The sequence below is a fragment of the Ictidomys tridecemlineatus genome, chromosome 9 (genome assembly GCF_052094955.1).
Source record: "Ictidomys tridecemlineatus isolate mIctTri1 chromosome 9, mIctTri1.hap1, whole genome shotgun sequence".
NCBI lineage: Eukaryota > Metazoa > Chordata > Mammalia > Rodentia > Sciuridae > Ictidomys > Ictidomys tridecemlineatus.
The window spans coordinates 77,569,806-77,588,887 of record NC_135485.1 but is presented as its reverse complement, the minus strand read 5'-3'; the positions used below and the strand labels follow the sequence as shown (position 1 = coordinate 77,588,887).

Below are 19,082 nucleotides of genomic sequence, written 5' to 3'. Positions count from 1 at the left end.
GTGTTCTAGCAGCTGTGCTGCAGATCCTTGGTGTGCCACCTTGTGCAATCCATGCTGCTCTGTTCATGTTCCTATTGACTTCCTGGTGATGAGCATCATGGTCTCCTGGTCTTGAGAATGGCCAAGCATTTCTCTGTGAATGTGGAAGATGGGCATGTGGAAGGCTTCAGGGAGGAGGGATCATTGATCATGTACTCTAATCCATGTGCCTGTTTAATGACCTGTTTTTCTTCTTGGGTTTTAAGGGAGACACTGCCCTCAAACACTTCTGTGCAGCTGGGAATGCAGGCTTCTGCTTCACCTTGAAGGAAGCATTCATGAATCCTTTCCAGAAGACATGAGAAGAGAGAGTGAGCCTCTGGTATCATGCAGGTTCCTTGCATTGCCCATGGGCTAGAGGAGAGAAGAGTTGCTTCATGAGATTTGATCCCCTTTTTCCTGAAAAGTTCCACACGGAGGTGAGTCCCCAGCATGTTTAGACATCATTTCAGACATCTTTGTTGATGGAAATGAATCACACCCCCTGATGATGTGGAAGAGCTAAAGATGGGTTTGCTATGAATTTTCTATTTCATTTCTCAGGGCCTGAGTCAAGCCAGCCATTGTGCTGTCAGTGCATGAGCTGCTGGTCAAATGTGAGGAAGTGGTCTTGCTTTATGAAAACACCACCCTGATTCAGTGAGCCAGAGGCAGCCTGGAGTCCCTGTTTTCTGTAAAGGCAGATTGCTGTGGATGGCCTCTGTCCTCATCATGCAGCCCTGCTCAGTGTAGGGGATTGAGGGTCCAGGCAAATCCCAGTTCCTTTTGACCTTTATTGCCATTGGGCTGCCCCAGGGTCCTTGGACTCTACCTGGTCTTCTGGCCTGGGTCAGGGGATGTGAGGTTTGGAATCCCCCTCTGTGGCAGGATCCCAGGCCCCCCAGCCACTTGAGGGCAGCACATCCTTCCCTAATTGTGTTAGAGGGGGAGGATATTTCCGCCCATCCTCATCCATGCTCATCCCACATTTTGTAGCTTTATACCTGAGGACCTTTATTCATTTACTTCTGCTAAGATAAGTCAATCAGCAGTCTCCCAAGGGTTTACATTGTGGTAATAGACACCAAACATCCGTTTTGTAATTAAACCATTTTGGAGGACACAGTTGAGTGGCATTAAGCATGTTCATGTTGGTGTATAGGCGTCACCACCATGCATCTCCAGAACTCACGTGGACATACTCTTGCCATCAATGCTGAATTCTAGTGCCCTTGAGGCCCAGGAAAAGAACATTGTATTCTATCTTTTTATGAACCTGATAATTGAGAATCTGAGATAAGTGAAATCCTACAAAATTTGCCTTTCTCTGGACACGATCATTTTCAAGGGATGCAGTTCACCCCCACTCGTGGGCATATCAGGTCCACTGCTAACTCTGCGGGTGTTTCAATTGCACTCTCAGTGACAGTGGTGACTGTGTGCACATGAGCTGTGTGTCCAGCTCAGATCCCAGGATCTAGGGTCTTTGGTTCCACGCAGCCTATAGGTTGCCTGTTTCTCCAGGTGTCTGCAGGCCAGTGGCATGAAGGCCCTGGGCCTGGTGGTTTCTTTAGGTGAGTGCAATACGTGTCCACAGTGTCATGGGACATGATGGACTATAAATAGAAGCAATGCCTGGATACTCCTGGGATCTCAGTAGGCTCAGCCTGTGTGCTGAGAATTGTTGTGACCTCCTAATTAATGGGCTCCCAGAATCCCAGAGAAAAGGGCAAGTCCAGAGCAGTGGAACCTCAGTGTCTCTGAGAGAACTTTTGGGGTGGGGGGCCGGGATACATTGATGTGAGGACTCTGATGCAGAGTCACGTGCTTCGAATCCAGGTAGAGGTGCTCAGGAGCAGCCTGGGCTGGCACGTGGGTTCCCCACCTCCACACCTGTGGAACATCTTGCGGCTCTGATTAGCACAGCAGCCTGACCACGTGAGGGCATCTGCTGTCTCTGCGTACAGTGATCTGGGTTTTCTTCACGTCTCTCAACAATTCCACATAACACCAGCTCTGAACCCAGAGTCCTGGGCACTTGGTTGAGGCTCCATCAGCTCCCACCTCTCTCTACCTGACAGAGCCCTCCTGGCTCCCTCTGCACTCATTACATTGAAGATGAAAACCTGGAGGGTGGGACTTCCCGTCATCCAGAAGTTCCCAAACACATTTCACTATTCCTGGAACTCAAATGGTTGGGGGGGCCACAAGCACCCTGGCATCCATGTGTGGGAACCATGGTAGTATAATCAAGAAACAGGAAGGAGAGGGGTTGGACTGATCAGTACAGATGGCAGGGCATAGTACAGAGTGGAATGGAGAGTTCTCACCTGGGGTGATTGTTGTGATGTGCACAAATGCTCTGCTGGTGCTGGGGTGCCCGCATGGTTTCTGGGGTCTTGAAAGGCTACAGATGCCCACAGAGTGTTCTCAGATGCACAGTGGGAGGCCCGTTGCAATATGTACATGTGGAAGAAGTAGGAGACCCCCTTAGTGTGGAGGTGCCATCTAGAAGGCAGCCTCACTTCTCTGAAAAACTTGATTGGAAAAAAAGGGTACGGACCTGTGCCCAAAGGGCCATATATGCTCCTGGAAGTTGGTGGTGGAAATAGTTCTCCATCCATTAATCACTCCCTCACTCACTAATGTCCTTGTGTCCTTGAGAAAGGCTCTCCCTTTCCTGGTTTTCCTGAATAGAAATCCTCTTGCCTCTTGGGTGAATAGGGTTATGGGTTGTGCAGAGGGTGTTGGTCCACTGAGCATCTTAGAGACTGTCCTTTATGGAGCCTAATGATCCCAACTGGGGAATGAGGCCAGGGTCCTAACTGTGTTTAGTGTGAGGACACCATGGGTTCAGAGAGGGAAAGAAGGACAAGGGAAACTCAGATGTCCCTTCATGGCCCCTGGAGTTAGAGGCCTTACCCCTTTGCACCTGGGATCAGGAGACCTCATTTCCTCGAGGACACGCACACTCAGACGTTAATCTTGAGTGTGGGTTCCTTTCTGGGGTCCAGGGCTGTTGTTAGCCACCAGGAATGACAGTGCTCTCCATGCTGAGTGGAGCCAGTTTTTGCCAGGAAAGAGCCCGTGGTCACGCCTTGTGCAAAGCATCCCACGCTAGGGGCTCCCATCCCGACATTCCTGTCCTGAAAGGAAACCACTCAGAGGCAAGGTGGGTCCAACCACCTCCCATGTGTTCACTCATCACTGTATTTCAGCATCACCCAAGTTAACAGTCCTGATGGGATTGGATGTGGCTCAGAATGTCACCCTCATGAGCTCTACCCTGCCACAGCTGCAGTTCTGCAGTGGGAGAAACTCAAAACCTCAAAACACATGCACATGAAAGAAAAGAGCAAGAGCCAGAGCCCAAACAGGGCCACATGTGGCAAGGACAGCTGGAGTGCCTAGGTTGGGACTCAGAATTATGTCAGTGGGGTGGCATTGCTGCTGACACCAGCATGATAACAGAGAGCCAGCCCTGCTCATTTTGGGGAGCAGTGTGTTGGGGAAGGCAGCAGAAATTGAGAGGCAGGATTGAGTTTGGCCCTAGGAGGAGGTTGGGTAAAAGGCCAGTGTGATTTGGAGGGCCTGGGCAGATAGAGAGAGGCCAGGGCACACCCCAAAGCCTGGAGACTGCACTAGATGTCCAGGGTTGTGAAACACCACCTCCCCTCTTACTCACAACTGAGAGCAAGGGGCATTGATAAGTTCCGTTTGTGTGCGGTTTCATCCAAGGTGGCTCGGCTAGGCACCTCTGTTTCCTTGACTCAGGAGGCTGAGAGTCCAGGCTCCACTGAGGCTCGGCGACTTAGGAGGCTGGGAGTCCAGGCTCCACTGAGGCTCGACTGGGAGGATCGGACTCTGAGTTTATGCCTGTGTTCCTGGTAGGATCCATGTTGGCTGAGCCTCAGTGTTTTTGCAATGAGAGGATGGGTGACTGTCATGTCTTTATCACAGGACACACTTGCTAAATGGATTTGTTTGATCTGGGGAGGAAAGAGAGAGAGGGGAGTGGTGCTGGAGACAGGGATGCAGACAGGGGTCATGGACTTGGCATAGCTCAGTCTCGGAGGTGATATCCCATCACCTGTACCCACTTCAATTCCCATGAATCCAGAGGCTGAGCCCCCTTGAGGTGAGGGGTGAACCGGTTCTGGGCAGCAGGATGCTGTGGTACCTTGGAGTCTCTGTGAGACCCCAACACTAGACACACTTGGCCCTTTTGAAATCTTAGGAGAAGCCTTGGGAAGTTGTATGGCAGAGGGGAGCAGCCTCTGCATCTCAGTCCCCTCCAACTTGCCATGGTGTAGAGAGGGAACTGCAGCCACGATGGGATGGACATTGGCCACGTCCCTGTGTGGGACACAGGCCTGATTGAGTTGGGGTGCATTCTTTGTCTCTCCCCTTCTTGTGATTGTCCCATCTCTACATTTGTGCTTTAGCCACCTGTGAGTCCCATCTCTGGTTTCAGGAGAATAGAGGGTGTTATGGGCCAATAGACACAATAAACCCTAGAGATTAGATGCTACCCTACTTTCCAGAAAAGACTGGGCACAGCATGAGTTGCACATTAATGGGACCAGGGTCCAAAAGCTGCTGAGAGGGAAGGACTGGTTGTGAATGCATTTTTGAAGGCTCCAAGCTGGAACTCTAGTGGCACCAAGCAGGGCAGACGCTGGTGGGGATGTTTGGGTTGTTGTTGGTGAACACCTGTGCACCTGAGATGTTTAGGCATGGAGGAGAAATCAGCAGCTCATAGGGCTTTTGAAAGTGGTCTTATGTGAAAAGAGGCTCAGGTATGGGCACAGGAAATGACATCATTGCCTTGACAATGGATCAAACAGAACATGGAACCCTGGTATCCAGGCACCCACTTAACTGACCAAGCCATCCGAGCTCATTTGGTTGGAGAAACTGGAGTGAGAAGGATGTTCTCCTGTGGTTGCAAACAATGCCGAGCCTCAGGCTCCCAAGAATCTCAGGGGGGCCAACTAGCCCTTTTGTGGATGCACTGGGTGAGGCTTCATCTTAGACGCCAGAGCCTCTGGCAATTGTCGCACAGGAGCTCAAGAGTAACAGTGAGTAGCACAGGGCAGGTGAGCCCAGCCGGCCCTCTAGTCTGATCCCTGATGAATGGCCCAGGACTCCTATTCTGACTATGTGTGTGTGTGTGTGTGTGTGTGTGTGTGTGTGTGTGTGTGTGTTTGTACTGATGGGAACTGTCCCATTGTGCTTTGACTCTAGTGTATTGGCACAAGTCATTTTTCTGTTTGTCACCATTTCCATTTTGAACCCACCATTCTTGGTCCCAACCCAGGGTGAAAATGATGAGAACACGGAGGAGCCCTTCAGGGTACAGAGCCTTGAACCTTACAGGCAGGACCAGCTTAGGAATGAGCTCCTGCCTGTCATTTGTGGGAGGAACCTACATTTCAGGAGCAACATGGGGTTAATCTCCTGGGATTCCATCCCCACCCAGCAGGTGCTGGATCTCTTGTTCCCAAGGTAAGCACCAGACCACCAAGCCCAAGTGTGTAGCCCCCTCATGCCTGGGTCTTGGGGCTGCCATGTACCTCTCAGGGACCCAAAGGTTTGTGATACCTAATGAGATAGAGGACCACACTCATAGTGGAATGTCAGCCCCAAATGGGACGAGTCCTGGAGGTGCCTGCCACAGCCTTGCAAGGGGAGTGAACTCACCTCTCAGGCAGAGAAACCATCCTGACTCCAGCTGATCCACAGAGGTCCGTGGAGCAGTCCCCACACAGTGGGCACCACAGCTCAATGGTGTGCACTGAGCTCATTCCCAGGTGGACTCAGCGAGGCCAGGTGGTCTTTCTGGTGTGATGTTGGCTTTGTGAAGAACGTAGATCTGTGCCAGAGGCGTCTCAAAACTCAGGCCTTTGGAAAAGCACTTTTGGGTTAATAAAGACTTGTTAATTTCCATAGTGGGACAGAGCATCCTATCTGGGACATAGCTGGACAGGGGCTTTGGTCTTGGCCGCTACCACACCCAGAGATATGTGGGAATCAGGAGTTTGGGCTCATTCACTGATGAACATGGAGAAAGGACCCACTGTGTGAAGACACGTTTCCAGTCATGTTTCATAATTCAGTGAAAAATGGGGTGCAAATGACTGCCATTGTGTCCCTTTTCATGGGGGTCAGCCTCAAACCGCAGGTGCCATGAGTACATATCCTACATGTGACTGCATCCCTGACTCCATGGGGCATAACTGCACGTTGTCCTCTTCAGTAACTGTGGTGGACCCCTAGACCAACTTCAACATGGAATGGGCTTGGGGTCAAGAGGATGGGCTCCTGTTTCCAGAATAGGGACCTGCAAGGTGATTTGACTTGGGAAGGCTGAGGAAAGACTGCTCTCCCCAGTGTAGGGTCAGAGGTTTTCTCTGGAGGCTGTGGCGAAGACAAGGCCAGGGTTTTGCTGACTCCACATTTTCCTCCCCACAGTGCCTCACCTTCCTTCCTGGGGACCTGGGTGAACCTCTACTCTGAGGCTTCCCATCAGCCTCCAGGCTTTCTGAGTCTGCAGCAGCTGCTATCCATGTGGCTCCTGCTGGGTGGCTTGAACCTGGAACACCAAGCACACCACCTCCTGGCTCCAATTGAAGATGGCAAATCAAGCCAGGCAAAGCCTGAGAGCCAGGCGGACTGTGGTGAGTACCTAAGGGTATATGAGGAAAGATCCGACTGTTGTCCCACTGCAGGGAGTCTGTATGCCTGGTGTTGGGTGGAAATTAGGATAAGCCTTAGTCCATTGAGGAAGTGACCCCAGTCTGCAAAGAGGTCCTGTGTGGGCTAAGGGCCTGAGTTCTTCCTGGCAGCAGGTGTATTGTCTGTCTGTGGGAAGGTCAGGGCAAGGCAGTCATGTTGGCATCTTTTCTCCTCTAGCTACAAGCTCAGTTCCTGTCACGGCTCCTCAGCCAACCCCAGAGCCAGAGCCTTCTCCCAGGGAAGGGGAAGATCCGGAGTCCAGGACATCAGGGGTCTCCACTCCGTCCTCTCCAAGGCCCCAATATAACAAGCGGATGAGAGGCAGGTGCCTCATTCACGTCTACCTGGAAAACGAAAGGACAACACAGTATAGGAGCATCCTGGTGAGTCTTCGAGCAGGGGAGTCTCCTGGGAGCCCACAGTGGGGAAGACCGAGTCCACAGCAAACACTTTGGACTAGGCCTGTCTTCTTGAACTGGAGCTTCTGGAAGGTCAGGAAGGAGAGCAGAAAGTGAGCAAGAGAGAGGTGGGAGAGCAGCAGCATGCCAAGTCTGGGTGCGAGTGGGCCTGTGTGTTTTGGGGTGTGCAGGTCAGAAGTGTAGGAGTGAGTGCTGGGTTCAGAGGAGGTCAGAGAAATATCAAGGGTACAGGCCATCCTCTACTGACCTTGGTATTGAGGAGGAGTATATTGAACCGTGGAGGTTGAAGCACAGGAGTTGGCAGTCATTTTCGTGTTTGTGGAAGGGGATATGTTGCTGGTTGAAGGGAAGGGAGCCATTGTAGAATGATTAGGGTGGGTAGGTGTGGGTCACAGAGAACTGGGGGCCTTGGAGGGGCCCATTAGTGTCCTAGTTTGCATGTATGTGAATAGAGAATCAGCGGCTCTCTCTGCAGAATTTTCCTGGGTGTGGAGTATCCATCATGAGACTCTGGTGTCCACCTCCAGGGGAGCCATGTTGAACCAGTGCACCTGCTGGGTCCAAACCTCCTGACACCCTAGCAAGCACTGACACTCTAGAGTTCATCAGCTTCTATGCCTATCATTAAAGAGTCCTAGTGTGTGTTGTGCCCTGGCTGTCAGGATCAAAGCACCTAGGGTTTGTGCCTGGTCCACACAAAAATGCAGCTGCATCCCAGACCAGAGCAGGGATATGGAAGTCCACTGGACCATTCCTCCCATCTTGATGGGACTAGAGTGTGTCTGTACAAAACCTTTTGGTCCTTATTCCCTTGTCCCTGTAGGGCATAGCAGGTTGAAGCAAACTCTTGTACCAAGATTGGACTAGAGGCTCATAGGAAGACCCCCACATGATCACATGAAGGCCTCAGGTAGCAGGGTATCAAGATGGTGCCCTTGTGTTGAGAGCTCACTTGTCTCTGATTGTCCTTGAGCACTGTCCTCTGAATAGCTACTCCCAAATTCCCTCTCTGATGAGCTTTCTCCAACCCTGCTCAGGTGACCTGCCAGGACAGGGCTCCAGTCATCATCCACAGGGCCTTAGATGCACACTTGCTCCAGCAGGAGGATCCAGAAAACTACGAGCTTCTGCAAATTGTCTCGAACCATCAGAGTAAGTGGAACCATCAGAGGGTAGGGAGCAGTGAGTCACAGTGGGCTCAGGATAACTGGGAGCCAAAACACAGTGTGCGTTGACCCAATGCCCAGGATGAGTATGGTAGGACTTGTGCATAAAACAAAGTGTAATGATGGGGCATCAATCTGCAGGTTCTTCATGTTCCCCAGGGGCTGTGGACCTGCCTAACTTGTGTTCTTTCCTTGGCCTGAGGAGGCATTGCAAAGCTATTATCCACAAGGGGCCAAGAAGAGAGGCTTCTTTGTCTTGTGTCAAAGAAGACAGACAACCACAGGGTTCCTACTTTGGCGGCCTTTCCTGACCTAGATGAGTACATGAGAAAAACAGTTCAATGAAGAATCATTTCTGGCTTCCAATCTTTCAATTCATTTCAAACTGAGTCCACTTAGGACCAGAGGCCATTTCTAGAGAGAAGAGTGTGGTAGAATATAACCCTTCACAGCTTGTAAACTTTTCTTGGAGAGAAAGAGAGAGAGAGAGAGAAAGAGAGAGAGAAGAAGAAGAAAAAGGAGGAGGAGGAGGAGGTCGAGGAGGAGGAGGAGCAGGAGGAGGAGGAGGACGAGGACGAGGAGGAGGAGGAGGACGAGGACGAGGAGGAGGAGGAGGACGAGGAGGAGGAGGAGGACGAGGAGGAGGAGGACATGGAGGAGGAGGAGGAGGAGTAGAAAAATGAAAATAGGTTGAAGGAGGAGACCATGAATAAGAAGGTCAAGATGAATATAAGAAGAAGCATGAGGAGAAGATGAAGAAGAACAAGAACAAGTAGGAGAAACACAAGCCGAACAAGAAGTATAACAACAAATTGATTAAAAATGTGAATGAGAATTATACTCAGGAGGAGGAAATGCAGAAGTGGGGAACTCAAGAGAAATATATATCTCTGAATGGCACAGCCCTGCTGTGGACATCCTCCACCTAAGCTCAACACACCTCCAAACCATACCCCTTCAATTAGTGTAGCCCTGTATGAGTGGATGAATCCACTGGCAAGGTGGAGGCACCCACCATCAAGTGCTTTTCCCCAAATCCACCTGTGATCATTGCTGCAGTGGGGAGAAAACCTTGAACACATGAGTCTTTGGTGACCAATCCAGATACAAAGTCTAGCTGTTTCGCTTTGGTGGGTCCAGCGTGAACTAAGAGGGTCTGGGGTACAAGGGGCTATTTCCTTGAAAGGTGTTCCTGTAGTGGATTCCTGTGCATAGAGGGTCCTCAGGGAGGAATCAGTGGGGAGTCTTTGGTGCAACAGTAGCTGGATTCGGGGGCTCTCAGGTCTGTGTGTGAGACCAGAGCTGGCAGAGGCTCTCAGTTGTGGGGGATGTTGGGTAGTGTATTCCTTGAGTGTCACCTACCATGCCTCTGCCCCTGCCTCTCCAGAGCTGAGGATACCTGCTGATGGAAATGTATATTACGCCCTGGATGGCAGAGTGGATTATAACTTTCTTCTTCGGGAAACAGCTGCCATCAAGTTGTTTAAAGTCAAGCCAAAGGAGGTAAACAGCCACCTTCTTCAGTCTTTACTCCTGGTGCCACTCCATATCCTCCAAGGGGACAAGAACCTCAGGTTCTGGATGGATGTTGTAGAATGCCCACAGAGCCAATGCCAGGCTGGGTGGGGTGCAGGTGCTGGGCTTTGCTGATGTTGTCATCCCCCACAGTTCTTGGAGCCTTCTGTGGCAGTGGCATCCAGGATCCCAGCAGCTGTGAGCAGCAGCTCTGCGGTGGCCTCAGCACCATTGCCCCAGGCCACCCAAAGCAATGAGTGGTGCATGAGAAAAGTCACCAGTAGCAGCTCCTCACTGCTTCACTCCAGCGAGCAGGTGGAAGACAGCCGCTTTGTCCACGTCCTCCTAGAGGGACAGAGCCTGAGAGAGACAAAGCGCATCCTGGTAAGCCTGACAGCAGGGCTGCCTCCTGGGTGTCCACACAGTGGAAGGCAGGAGACACAGCCAACCCTGGGGCTGTAGTTGGAAATTAAGAAGAGAGAGGTCAGTCTTAAGGGCTTGACCTGAGGGGAGAGAGTCTCAGCATGCCCAGCTGCAGCGGTGAGTGGGCCTGTGTATTGTGGGTTTGGCAGGCCAGAAGTGCAGACGGACAGATGAAGGCATCTGCTGTGGACAGATGAAGGCAGAGATATGTCCAGGGTGCAGGCTGCAGTGCCTAGAACTTGGTATTCTCAATGAGTGAGGTTGGAACAGAGGAGCTGGCAGTGACTTGTCACATGTGTAGGAAAGGGTGTGTTCCTGGTGGCAGGGAAGAGAACCTCCTTAGCATGACTAGGTGTGGAAATTTGGGGTCAGGATCACCTGGGGGCTCATGCCAAAGCTTCAGAATGTCAGTCTTTCCATGTATGTAAATACGGAGCTAAAGGGGTTCTTGGCAGAATTTCTATGGATATGCAGTAGATACGCTAATGCTGCAGGTGTCCAGCTGCAGAGGAGACATGTTCAGTGACTGCCAGTGCTGAGTCAAGTACATCATTAGAACCAGACCTGCACCGAGCTTCCAGAGCCCAGGGCCTCTCCAGGCTATCATGAAGCACTCAAGTACACACTCTTGTATCTGAGTCTGTTTTGTGTAGTGGCAGTCAGGACCAAAATTTTCAGTGCATCTGCCTCTTCCACCCACAAAGGCAGCCTACATCCCAGATCCCTGGCCCATTGCTGTCATCTCAGTGAGATGAGAGTGTGTCTGTGCATAGGCAGCTTGGTCCTTTGACCTGAGTGGAATGTGGCTCCCCAGGGAGAGGGGAGATGGCAGGTACAGGCAGATATTTGTACCAGGATTGTTCTAGTAGCACGTTGCAAGAACCCAGGGGGTATATGGAGGCCACACTCAGGTAGCAGGATAACAAGATTGTGCCCTTGTATATGTAGCTAACATTTCTCCTGAATGTTTGACCACAGTCTTCTGGGTAGCTCCTCTAAAAGCCATTCTCTGATGACATTTGTCTCACTCTGATCTAGGTGACATGTCAGGAGAGGGTGACAAGCCTCATTCGCAGGGCCTTGGACCAAAATTTGTTGCAGCATGAGGATGTGGACAACTTTGAGCTGCTGAGAATGATGTCTCTGCATGAGAGTAAGTAGGACAATCAGACAGTGGGGAGACATGATCCACAGTGGGCTCAGGATAACTCACAGCCAAGAGAAAGTGGGCCTTGGCCCTAAAATAGCCAGGGTGTGGTGGGCCTGGTGCAGGAAACCAAGTGCAGTGATGAGCATGTACAATTTGGAGGTGCTCAATGAGGCCCGAGGGTGCTGCTGAACCTCCCTAAATGTGTTCTCCCCTGGACCTGGTCTGGCAATGCAAAGCTAATATCGATGAGGGCAAGGCAGAGAGAGGCTCAATCCATCATCAGTTTGGTTTATGGCTCACTGATAAAGATGCCTTCAAATGAAGAGGAGCAGAGCATGGGTCCTGATTGGATCAGCATAGCTATGGACAGAAGCAGCACAGGTCCCAATCCATGGCCAGGATATGAGAAGTTTTGCCTACTCAAGAATGTCAGTATTGCAGAGACTGGGAACAGGACTCAGCGAAGAGGAAGTCAAGGCCAGGGGACAGCCTGTTTGGGTTCTTTTTGGAACAATTCCAAGTCCTCTGTGCCTGGGTGCCCATCTCCTGAAGATATCAGAATGGCCAGGTTATTATTCCTTCCAGCAACAAAGAAGGGCATCTGAAGAACAGAGGCCACAATGCTGAGCTGTCCACAATTCCAGTGCTCTTTCCTTTCTTGTGAGCCAGACACTCCTAGCCTCCACCATCCCAGCCTGTCCACAATAGAACCCACCATCTGTCGGGCATGTAAGTGAGTTTTCCGATTTTCACACACTGCCTCATTTGAGTTGGCTCTGTCTCACACATGAGGAAGACTGAGGTGCAAGGAGCTGGGCAAGGGGCAGTGTCTGCGAATCTCAGGGACTTGGGAGGCAGTGCAGGAGGATGGGGATTTCCAAACAGCCTCAGAAACTTTGGGAGACCCTGTACCCAAGTAAAAAGGCCTGGGAATGGTCTCAGTGCTTAAGTGCCTCTGGCTTTATCCCTAGTAAAAAAATAAGCCAGTCAAAAGGAATTACCAAACCGAGAATCTACAAAGGTGATTTCAGAAACAGACTTTCAACCCTAGCATCAGTTGAGAGCAGGCTCCAGACCAGGGGAGGTTTGTGTGTAACAGACGTCAAAAGGGAGGACTACGGGGGGCCTGGAACCCACTAGGTGTGATGGCATCTATGCCTTATGGCAGGAGGGTGGCAGTGATGCTGGCCCTCTCCTAGAGTTTGGAAACCTTGTTTTCATTGGAGAAGCTTTATGGAGGTGGTATCTATTTTAGCAATCCTGGTCCAGATGAGGTGCTGACTACCATAGGTAGAAGCCTATCCAGAATGCGGTGTCTGTCATTCAGTCTTTCCTGACTGTGACAATGACAAAGAAAGGAAGTCACTTGTCTTTGGTCTTGGTTTCACTCCTGGTCATTGATTGAGAACTGATTTCATCTTGGACTACTGAACAGAAGCTGCATCTGGGCAGAAGAGTGTGATAGATTTGAACTCCTCAGGATGCCCCACCATTGCCAGAGAAAGAAGGAGAAGGAGGAGGAGGAGAAAGAGACACTCCTGAGTGGGGAGAGGATCACACAATGAAGAGCAGGAGGAAGAAGAAGAAAAAGAAAGAGGTGAACAGAAGGAAGGGTGGAGGGAGATACACAAGAAGAAGAACAAGAATAAATCATGTAGGAACAAGGAAAAGACCCAGAAAGAACTACAAGAAGATGCACGACAGAAAGAAGAGCCAGATGTAGAACAAGAACCAGAATAAAAGTACCAAGCAGACAGCTCATGATGAGAAACAAGGGGAAGGAGAGCGATCCTAGAAAACAATAGAATTCTCCAGGGCACCACCCTGCTGAAGTTCTCTCATGTCCATGCCCAACACACCTCTGATGGATACCACCTCCCCTCCGCATATTCATCCATGAGTGGATTCATCCAGGGCAATTGGATGAATTCGCCCATTATCCAATGCTTCCCTGAATGCCCATGTGTGAGCATGGCTGCCCTGGGGAGAAAGGCCTAAGCACCAAAGCCTTTGCCAATCCTGATGCAAAGCCTAGCAGTGTCCCTTTGGCAGATCCAACCTGCACTGAGAAGTTCTGTGCCCAATGTGCTGTTTCCATTGCCAGGTGCTCTTTTGGTTTAGAATCCTGTACATCATCTTCTCCAGGGAAGAATCACTAAGGGAGTCTTTGGTGGCACTGTAGCTGGATAGGAGGGCTCTCAATTCTGGTGCCGGCTCACCCTGGCGGAGACTCTCAGGGGTTGTGGGTGTTTTGTGGTATAATCCTTGAGTGCCACCTAACAATTCTCTCCACTTTGCTCTGCAGAAATCAAGGTCCCTGACCACTCACTGATGTATCTGTCCATGATTCCACAAATAAAATATTATTTCATCGTGAGGAAATGCCGCGAGGTCATGGGAAAGGAGGTAAACACCTACCTTATTCAAGCTGTACTTGTGCTGCCATTCCACTCCCACCTGGGGAAATAAGAAGCCTGAGCAGCTGGATATATGTGCTAGAAGCCCATAGAGCCAACTGACAGGCTGGGATGGCTTTCTGTTTCTGGGTTTGCTGATGTTCCATCCCCCACAGTTCTCAGAATCAACCTGCAAGTCCTCCAGGCCGCTTTCCCACAATCAGGTGGGAGACACCTGCTTAATTCATGTCCACTTAGAAACACAAAGTCCAAAGATGGCCAAGACTGTTTTGGTAAGCCTGGGAGCAAGGGTGTCCCCTGGTGCTTACACCTGGGTGGGGAGCAGACACTGGTCCAATACCATGGACTACACATGCCCTCTTGAATTTGGAGCTTCTGGATGATCAGGAGGATAGATGGGAATCAAGAAGGAAGAGGTCAGTGTGAAGGGCTGGAGCTGAGATGAGGGAGAGCAGCAGCTTGTCCACCACCATGTCTGAGGGATTCTGTGTGTCAGGTGGCAGCATGCAGTCCAGAAGGGCAGAGGCAGATATGGGTGACAGATGAGAACAGGCCAGGACCTAGGTTGCAGGTTCCCCTGTATGGGATGCTGGCGTCTATGGAGCAGGACACCAGTATGAGGTTCTGCATGTTCCTTGAACAAGGAGCTGAGAGGGTCTCTTTGCAGAGTCAGTATGGATGTGGAGCAAGCACACTACATGTCCTGGTAACCCAATGACCACCCTTGCCGTATGAGGTGCCCTCTTATACCCCAGCCAGCACTGAGCCTCTGGAGGCCAGGAGCTCTTGTGGCTATCTTTCGTCACTCCTGTGTGTGGTCATGTTCCTGGGTCTGATTTGGACCCTGGCAATCCAGACCAAAGCCTGTAGGTTTTGTGCCTAGGCCATTCCCAATGCCGCCTGCATCCTCGGGCAGACCTGGGATCTTGGAGGCTATTGTCCCATTCCTCCCAACTTGTGGGATGTGATTGCATCTGTATGCAGGTAATGGGGTCCTTTCACTTGGAGAGAAGTGCAGCTCCACAAAGAGCAATGTCAGGTCCTGGAAGTCCTATGTACAAGGATTGGGCTAGTAGCCTATGGGAAGAGCCCACGCGATGAGCAGGAGGTCAGCCTCAGGTAGTAGGGTCATGGATGTTGCCCTTGTATTTAGAGTGGAGGTGCCTCCAGAATGCCCCTGCTCGCTGTCCTTGAGTAGTCACTTCAAGGCCCATTTCCTGAAGGCCTGTCTCCCATACTGCTTCAGGTAACCTGCCACGATCAAGCTCCTGTCATCATCCGCAGGGCCCTCGAGCTGCACTTGCTTACTCAGGAGAAGCCGGAGGATTATGAGCTGGGCCAAATCATCTCTCACCGTCAGAGTAAGTGGGACAATCAGATGACAGAGAACAAGGGTCAGGATGTGTACTCAGGTCAACTCTTATCACCAAAGAGTAGTCTCGGAACCCCCAAGAATGCTCCAACAGGTGTGTTGGGTTCGTGCACAAAGCCAACTGCACTTCTGCTGGAGGAAGGTCTCAAGGTCCAATGGTATACCCCAGTGGATATTTTGGCTCCTTAAAAGGTGCCTCCCCTGGACATCAACAGGCATCCAAAGCTGAAATCTTTGAGTAGTGAGGAGGAAATCCTCTTTCTAGGAGCAGTATGGTTTCATGGTCTGGGATAAGAGTGGTTTCAGAGGAACATGGGAATGCATGGGCTAAAGATGGAACTGGCATTTTGTGGACTGGAGCAGTAGGATTGAAAGCCTTCTGTGTGACCAGAAAACCACTGTCTTGGCAGAGCATTGCCAGGATTCTAGCAAGCAGTAACAGGATGAAATTGGGAAGAAAACAGCCTGGGAGACAGCTTGAATCATCTGTCTTTGCATAAATTCCATGGTCTTCTGTACCAGAGTGCTTGCCAAGGAGTGATCACAATAGCCAGGTTATGATCCCTAACTAAAGTCAGATGAGGGCTTCCTGAGCACGTAGCCACAAAGCTCATCTGATAATAATGCCAGCGCTTTTTCGTTGGTTGGTTGGTTGGTTTTTGTGAGCCAAACACCACAGCAGCCATTATCCCAGCCTATGTATGCTGAAGACCACCATCCCTATGAGTTCTAGAATCACTTGTCTCCTATCTTAACCTACTGTTAGGTTAGTAGAATCAATGGAAGAGGAAGTCTGTCTGGGGCCTTGGTAGCCTAAGAAATTCATAGCAGAGATCCCCACATCCAACCCAGAAGGGATAAAGAACAGGCTCTAGGTTAGAGAAGGGCAACAGGAAACACGAGTTCAGAGGAAGAAGAAGCAGGCTGTTGTATTTCCCCACTTGGGGTCATGGCACCACTGGACCATACACCATGTTGGAGGGAAGCATTCCCTTTGCTGGTCTTTGGAACCATTGTTCTCAGTTGGGCAGCATTTGGAATTTGGCCTCCATTCTCAGAAGCCTGGTTCACATGGAGGCAGGCTCCACCAATGCAGAAGCATGGCTCTAATTTGGTATCTGTGCTGGTCAGCCTGTCCTCACTGTGGCCATACTTGAGGAATCCTAGGCCTTTTCTCTGGGTTTCACAACTTTCTCTTTGGTTGTGCACTGAAGCTGTCCATAAAGGTCTAGTGTGTGGCAGTGGAGAGCTACTCAGCCCTTGCCAAACAGGCATAGACTGGGAGAGAGAGAGCAAGGCTGGGAGAGAGGGAGAGAGAGAAAGATGGAGAGGAGAAGGAGGACCTCTACTTGGAGAATGAGGATTCAGTGAAGCCAAAAGGGACAAGGTATTGTTGCCCAGGGCGCACCCCTGTTTATGTCTTCCTCCAAGCATGCTCAACCTTTCTTCCAGTCCCTCCCACCCCCCAGTAGTGTATTCATCTTGAATGAGAATTTCATGTTGACACCAGAGCACTCACCATCCAATGCTTCCCTCCAAACCCACCTGTGAAGATGGCTCATGTGTGGACTGAATCTTTGGCACATGAGCCTTTTGTGGGAGATTTCAGATGCAAACCCTAGTGGTGTGCTTTGGCAGATGCAAGAGGACCTGGGATGTTTTGGAGTCCAAAGCCTTTGATAGGAACCGACATTAGGTCTGTGGAAGTGCTCTGCCTAGTTCTTCCTCAGGGAGGTCTGTGGAGGCTGTCTTGTTGGTATTGGTGCTGAATTGGAGAGCTCTCAGGTGTGTGGCTCTGGCCTTTTCTGGCACAGGCTCTCAGATGTTGGGGTGTCCCAGAGAGCACCTCCTGAGCCACCTTATTGTGTACACCCCTCTCTCCCCAGAGCTGAGGATTCCAGCGCAGGCCAATGTATTTCACGCAAAGAACCCTCACACAAAACCCAACTTCGTGCTGAGGAAAAGGAGCCTCTCCCAAAAGAATGATTTGTGGATCCAGCCTCAACCTCCCTCTCGTCCTGCAAAGAAGGGTGCAACCCTCCTGAGGATGCTTGCAAAACCATTCTGCTGCTGTGTGCCTGGGCAGGACTGAGGCAGCCCAGGAATATTTACATTGATAATTATTTTCTTCAAAGTTTGAATCTATAGTTTGCCATTGTCCTTGACCTTGTTTAGTAACACAGTTGTTACTCTATCCTGTATTTGTTGTTTCCATTAATATATTATTATTTAAAAATATATATGTTTTTGTTACCTGATCTACTGTAATAATTTGAGTATACTAAATGTAGCAGTGATTTCTAAAGGACACATCCAAACCAACAGGAAGGAATGTTTCCTTGTATCAGCAAGAAGTTTGGTTTTTAGGAGTTTGGCAGATGGCATTATCTGAGTCAGTTTTCCAATGGGGGCAATGAAGTATCGGCTATCATGGTACAAACACAAACAAAGACACACAAACACATACTAGAGCACACACACACACAAACACACACTAGAGCACACACACACACACACGAGCACACACACTCACTGAGCGATAGATACACAGATGAAGTTGGTCTCTTCTGAAATACTTTGGAGATGTGGTTCTGATTTCTCCCATTTTGGAGTATTTTCCATTACATAAGGTGTCTTGCAAATGAATCCCATGTCTGAAGAAGACATGCATGTGTACTTCACATGCCACTTTCCACATAACCAGAAGGTCATGTCATGTAATATTTTTCATGCAGCTGTGTTTTCACTGTGAACCATCCCATGAGGTCAGCTGTGGAATTTTCCACTGGTAGCATCACAATGGGGATCCACTCTTTGGATTTGGGAATATTTCTGATTTTTTTGATTCAAATTGGAATGATATCTCTATCTATCTATCTATCTAGCTAGCTATATGATTTTTAATCAAAATTGTGCATTTGATGATAATGAATGACATGCATATAGGAATCTGTAGACTCTAGACAATGAATGAATGTCTACTGTTACCTGGACTATTCTGCAAAGTCCTGTAGCATTTGAGCTTGTGTGAGGGCTTCATAGGGTTTGCAAAATGTCCAGGTCAGATGGTCCTGCATGAGGCTGAGCTTCTAGTGGTCTCCTCCACAGCATAAGGGCCAAGAAGAAACCCACTTCCACACAGAAGATGGGATGCTACCTTATGAAGGTGATTGTAGGTGTGAGACCCTTTTGCTAGGATCCTTTTTCTATTGGGCCAGTACTGTGCTCTGAATGTGCTTGCTGAGAAGAGCTTGGAATTTCCTGACTGAAGCAGTTCATGCAAGCTGCTTCCACTTGCAGGAACAAAGTTTGTTCTCCTTGAGCACTTTGGGTTGTCCCTGGTTGAACTAGAGTGTGTCAGAAGCACTTGTAATGATTGACATTCAGGGTTTCACATTGAAGCCTCTGTGCCATCATTCAACCACTGATGGCTGCAGGTGAGGCCCCTGCCTTTCAATGAGTTTTATGAAAAAATAGGAGTTTTGGATTTCAATGAACCTTTGGAGAACTGATCTTCTCAGCATTCCCCTTGCCTCCCCAAGTTGGGTGATGTAAATTATACAGGCTTTCTTGGGAGCACACATTTCATATTGGGCTGGAATTGGACTCTGGATGTGATTGCTGAAAATAGCTGGGGAGTGGGGGAATGGAAGCCATTTGCTGCAAGCAGTTTCAATTTGCTTTGTTGATTAACTTTTTTGTAAGTAGGCTCTTGCTGTTTTTTTCTGTGTGACCAAGAAGAAAGCAAAACTGCTTCTTACAGGTGACAGGAATGCTTTCACATTGAAGCCTCTGTGCCATTGATCAAAAACAGTTCACTCATGTAGGCACCTGCACTTCAAGTGAATGTTGTAAACAAGTGTG

At 49.8% G+C, this 19,082-nt stretch overlaps 1 protein-coding gene across 3 annotated transcripts; it reads left to right on the top strand.

Annotated features, from left to right (window-relative positions):
- The first annotated feature begins 11 nt into the window (after positions 1–11).
- Positions 12–17,476, top strand: LOC144366810 (uncharacterized). 3 transcript variants are annotated; one of them, XM_078021624.1, is made up of 12 exons: positions 12–458; positions 5,339–5,526; positions 6,493–6,698; positions 6,934–7,139; positions 8,213–8,327; positions 9,729–9,844; positions 10,010–10,240; positions 11,318–11,432; positions 13,735–13,835; positions 14,002–14,118; positions 15,093–15,207; positions 17,105–17,476. In XM_078021624.1, the coding sequence occupies exons 1-12, from the start codon at positions 417–419 to the stop codon at positions 17,308–17,310; spliced, it is 1,758 nt and encodes a 585-aa protein (XP_077877750.1). In that variant the 5' UTR covers positions 12–416; the 3' UTR covers positions 17,311–17,476. The 3 variants fall into 3 exon arrangements, with proteins under 3 accessions (XP_077877750.1, XP_077877751.1, XP_077877752.1); XM_078021625.1 differs by lacking the exon at positions 14,002–14,118; XM_078021626.1 differs by lacking the exon at positions 14,002–14,118 and having other exon boundaries at positions 15,131–15,207; positions 17,105–17,160.
- Positions 17,477–19,082: the final 1,606 nt, after the last annotated feature.

What these genes read in the sequence shown, in the direction of transcription:
- LOC144366810 (XM_078021624.1), top strand. Translation starts at nt 417, where the DNA reads ATGAGATTTGATCCCCTTTTTCCTGAAAAGTTCCACACGGAG. An exon ending in AATTGTCTCGAACCATCAGA is followed by an intron (nt 8,328 to 9,728) that starts GTAAGTGGAACC and finishes CTGCCTCTCCAG; the next exon opens with AGCTGAGGATACCTGCTGAT. An exon ending in AGATGGCCAAGACTGTTTTG is followed by an intron (nt 14,119 to 15,092) that starts GTAAGCCTGGGA and finishes ATACTGCTTCAG; the next exon opens with GTAACCTGCCACGATCAAGC.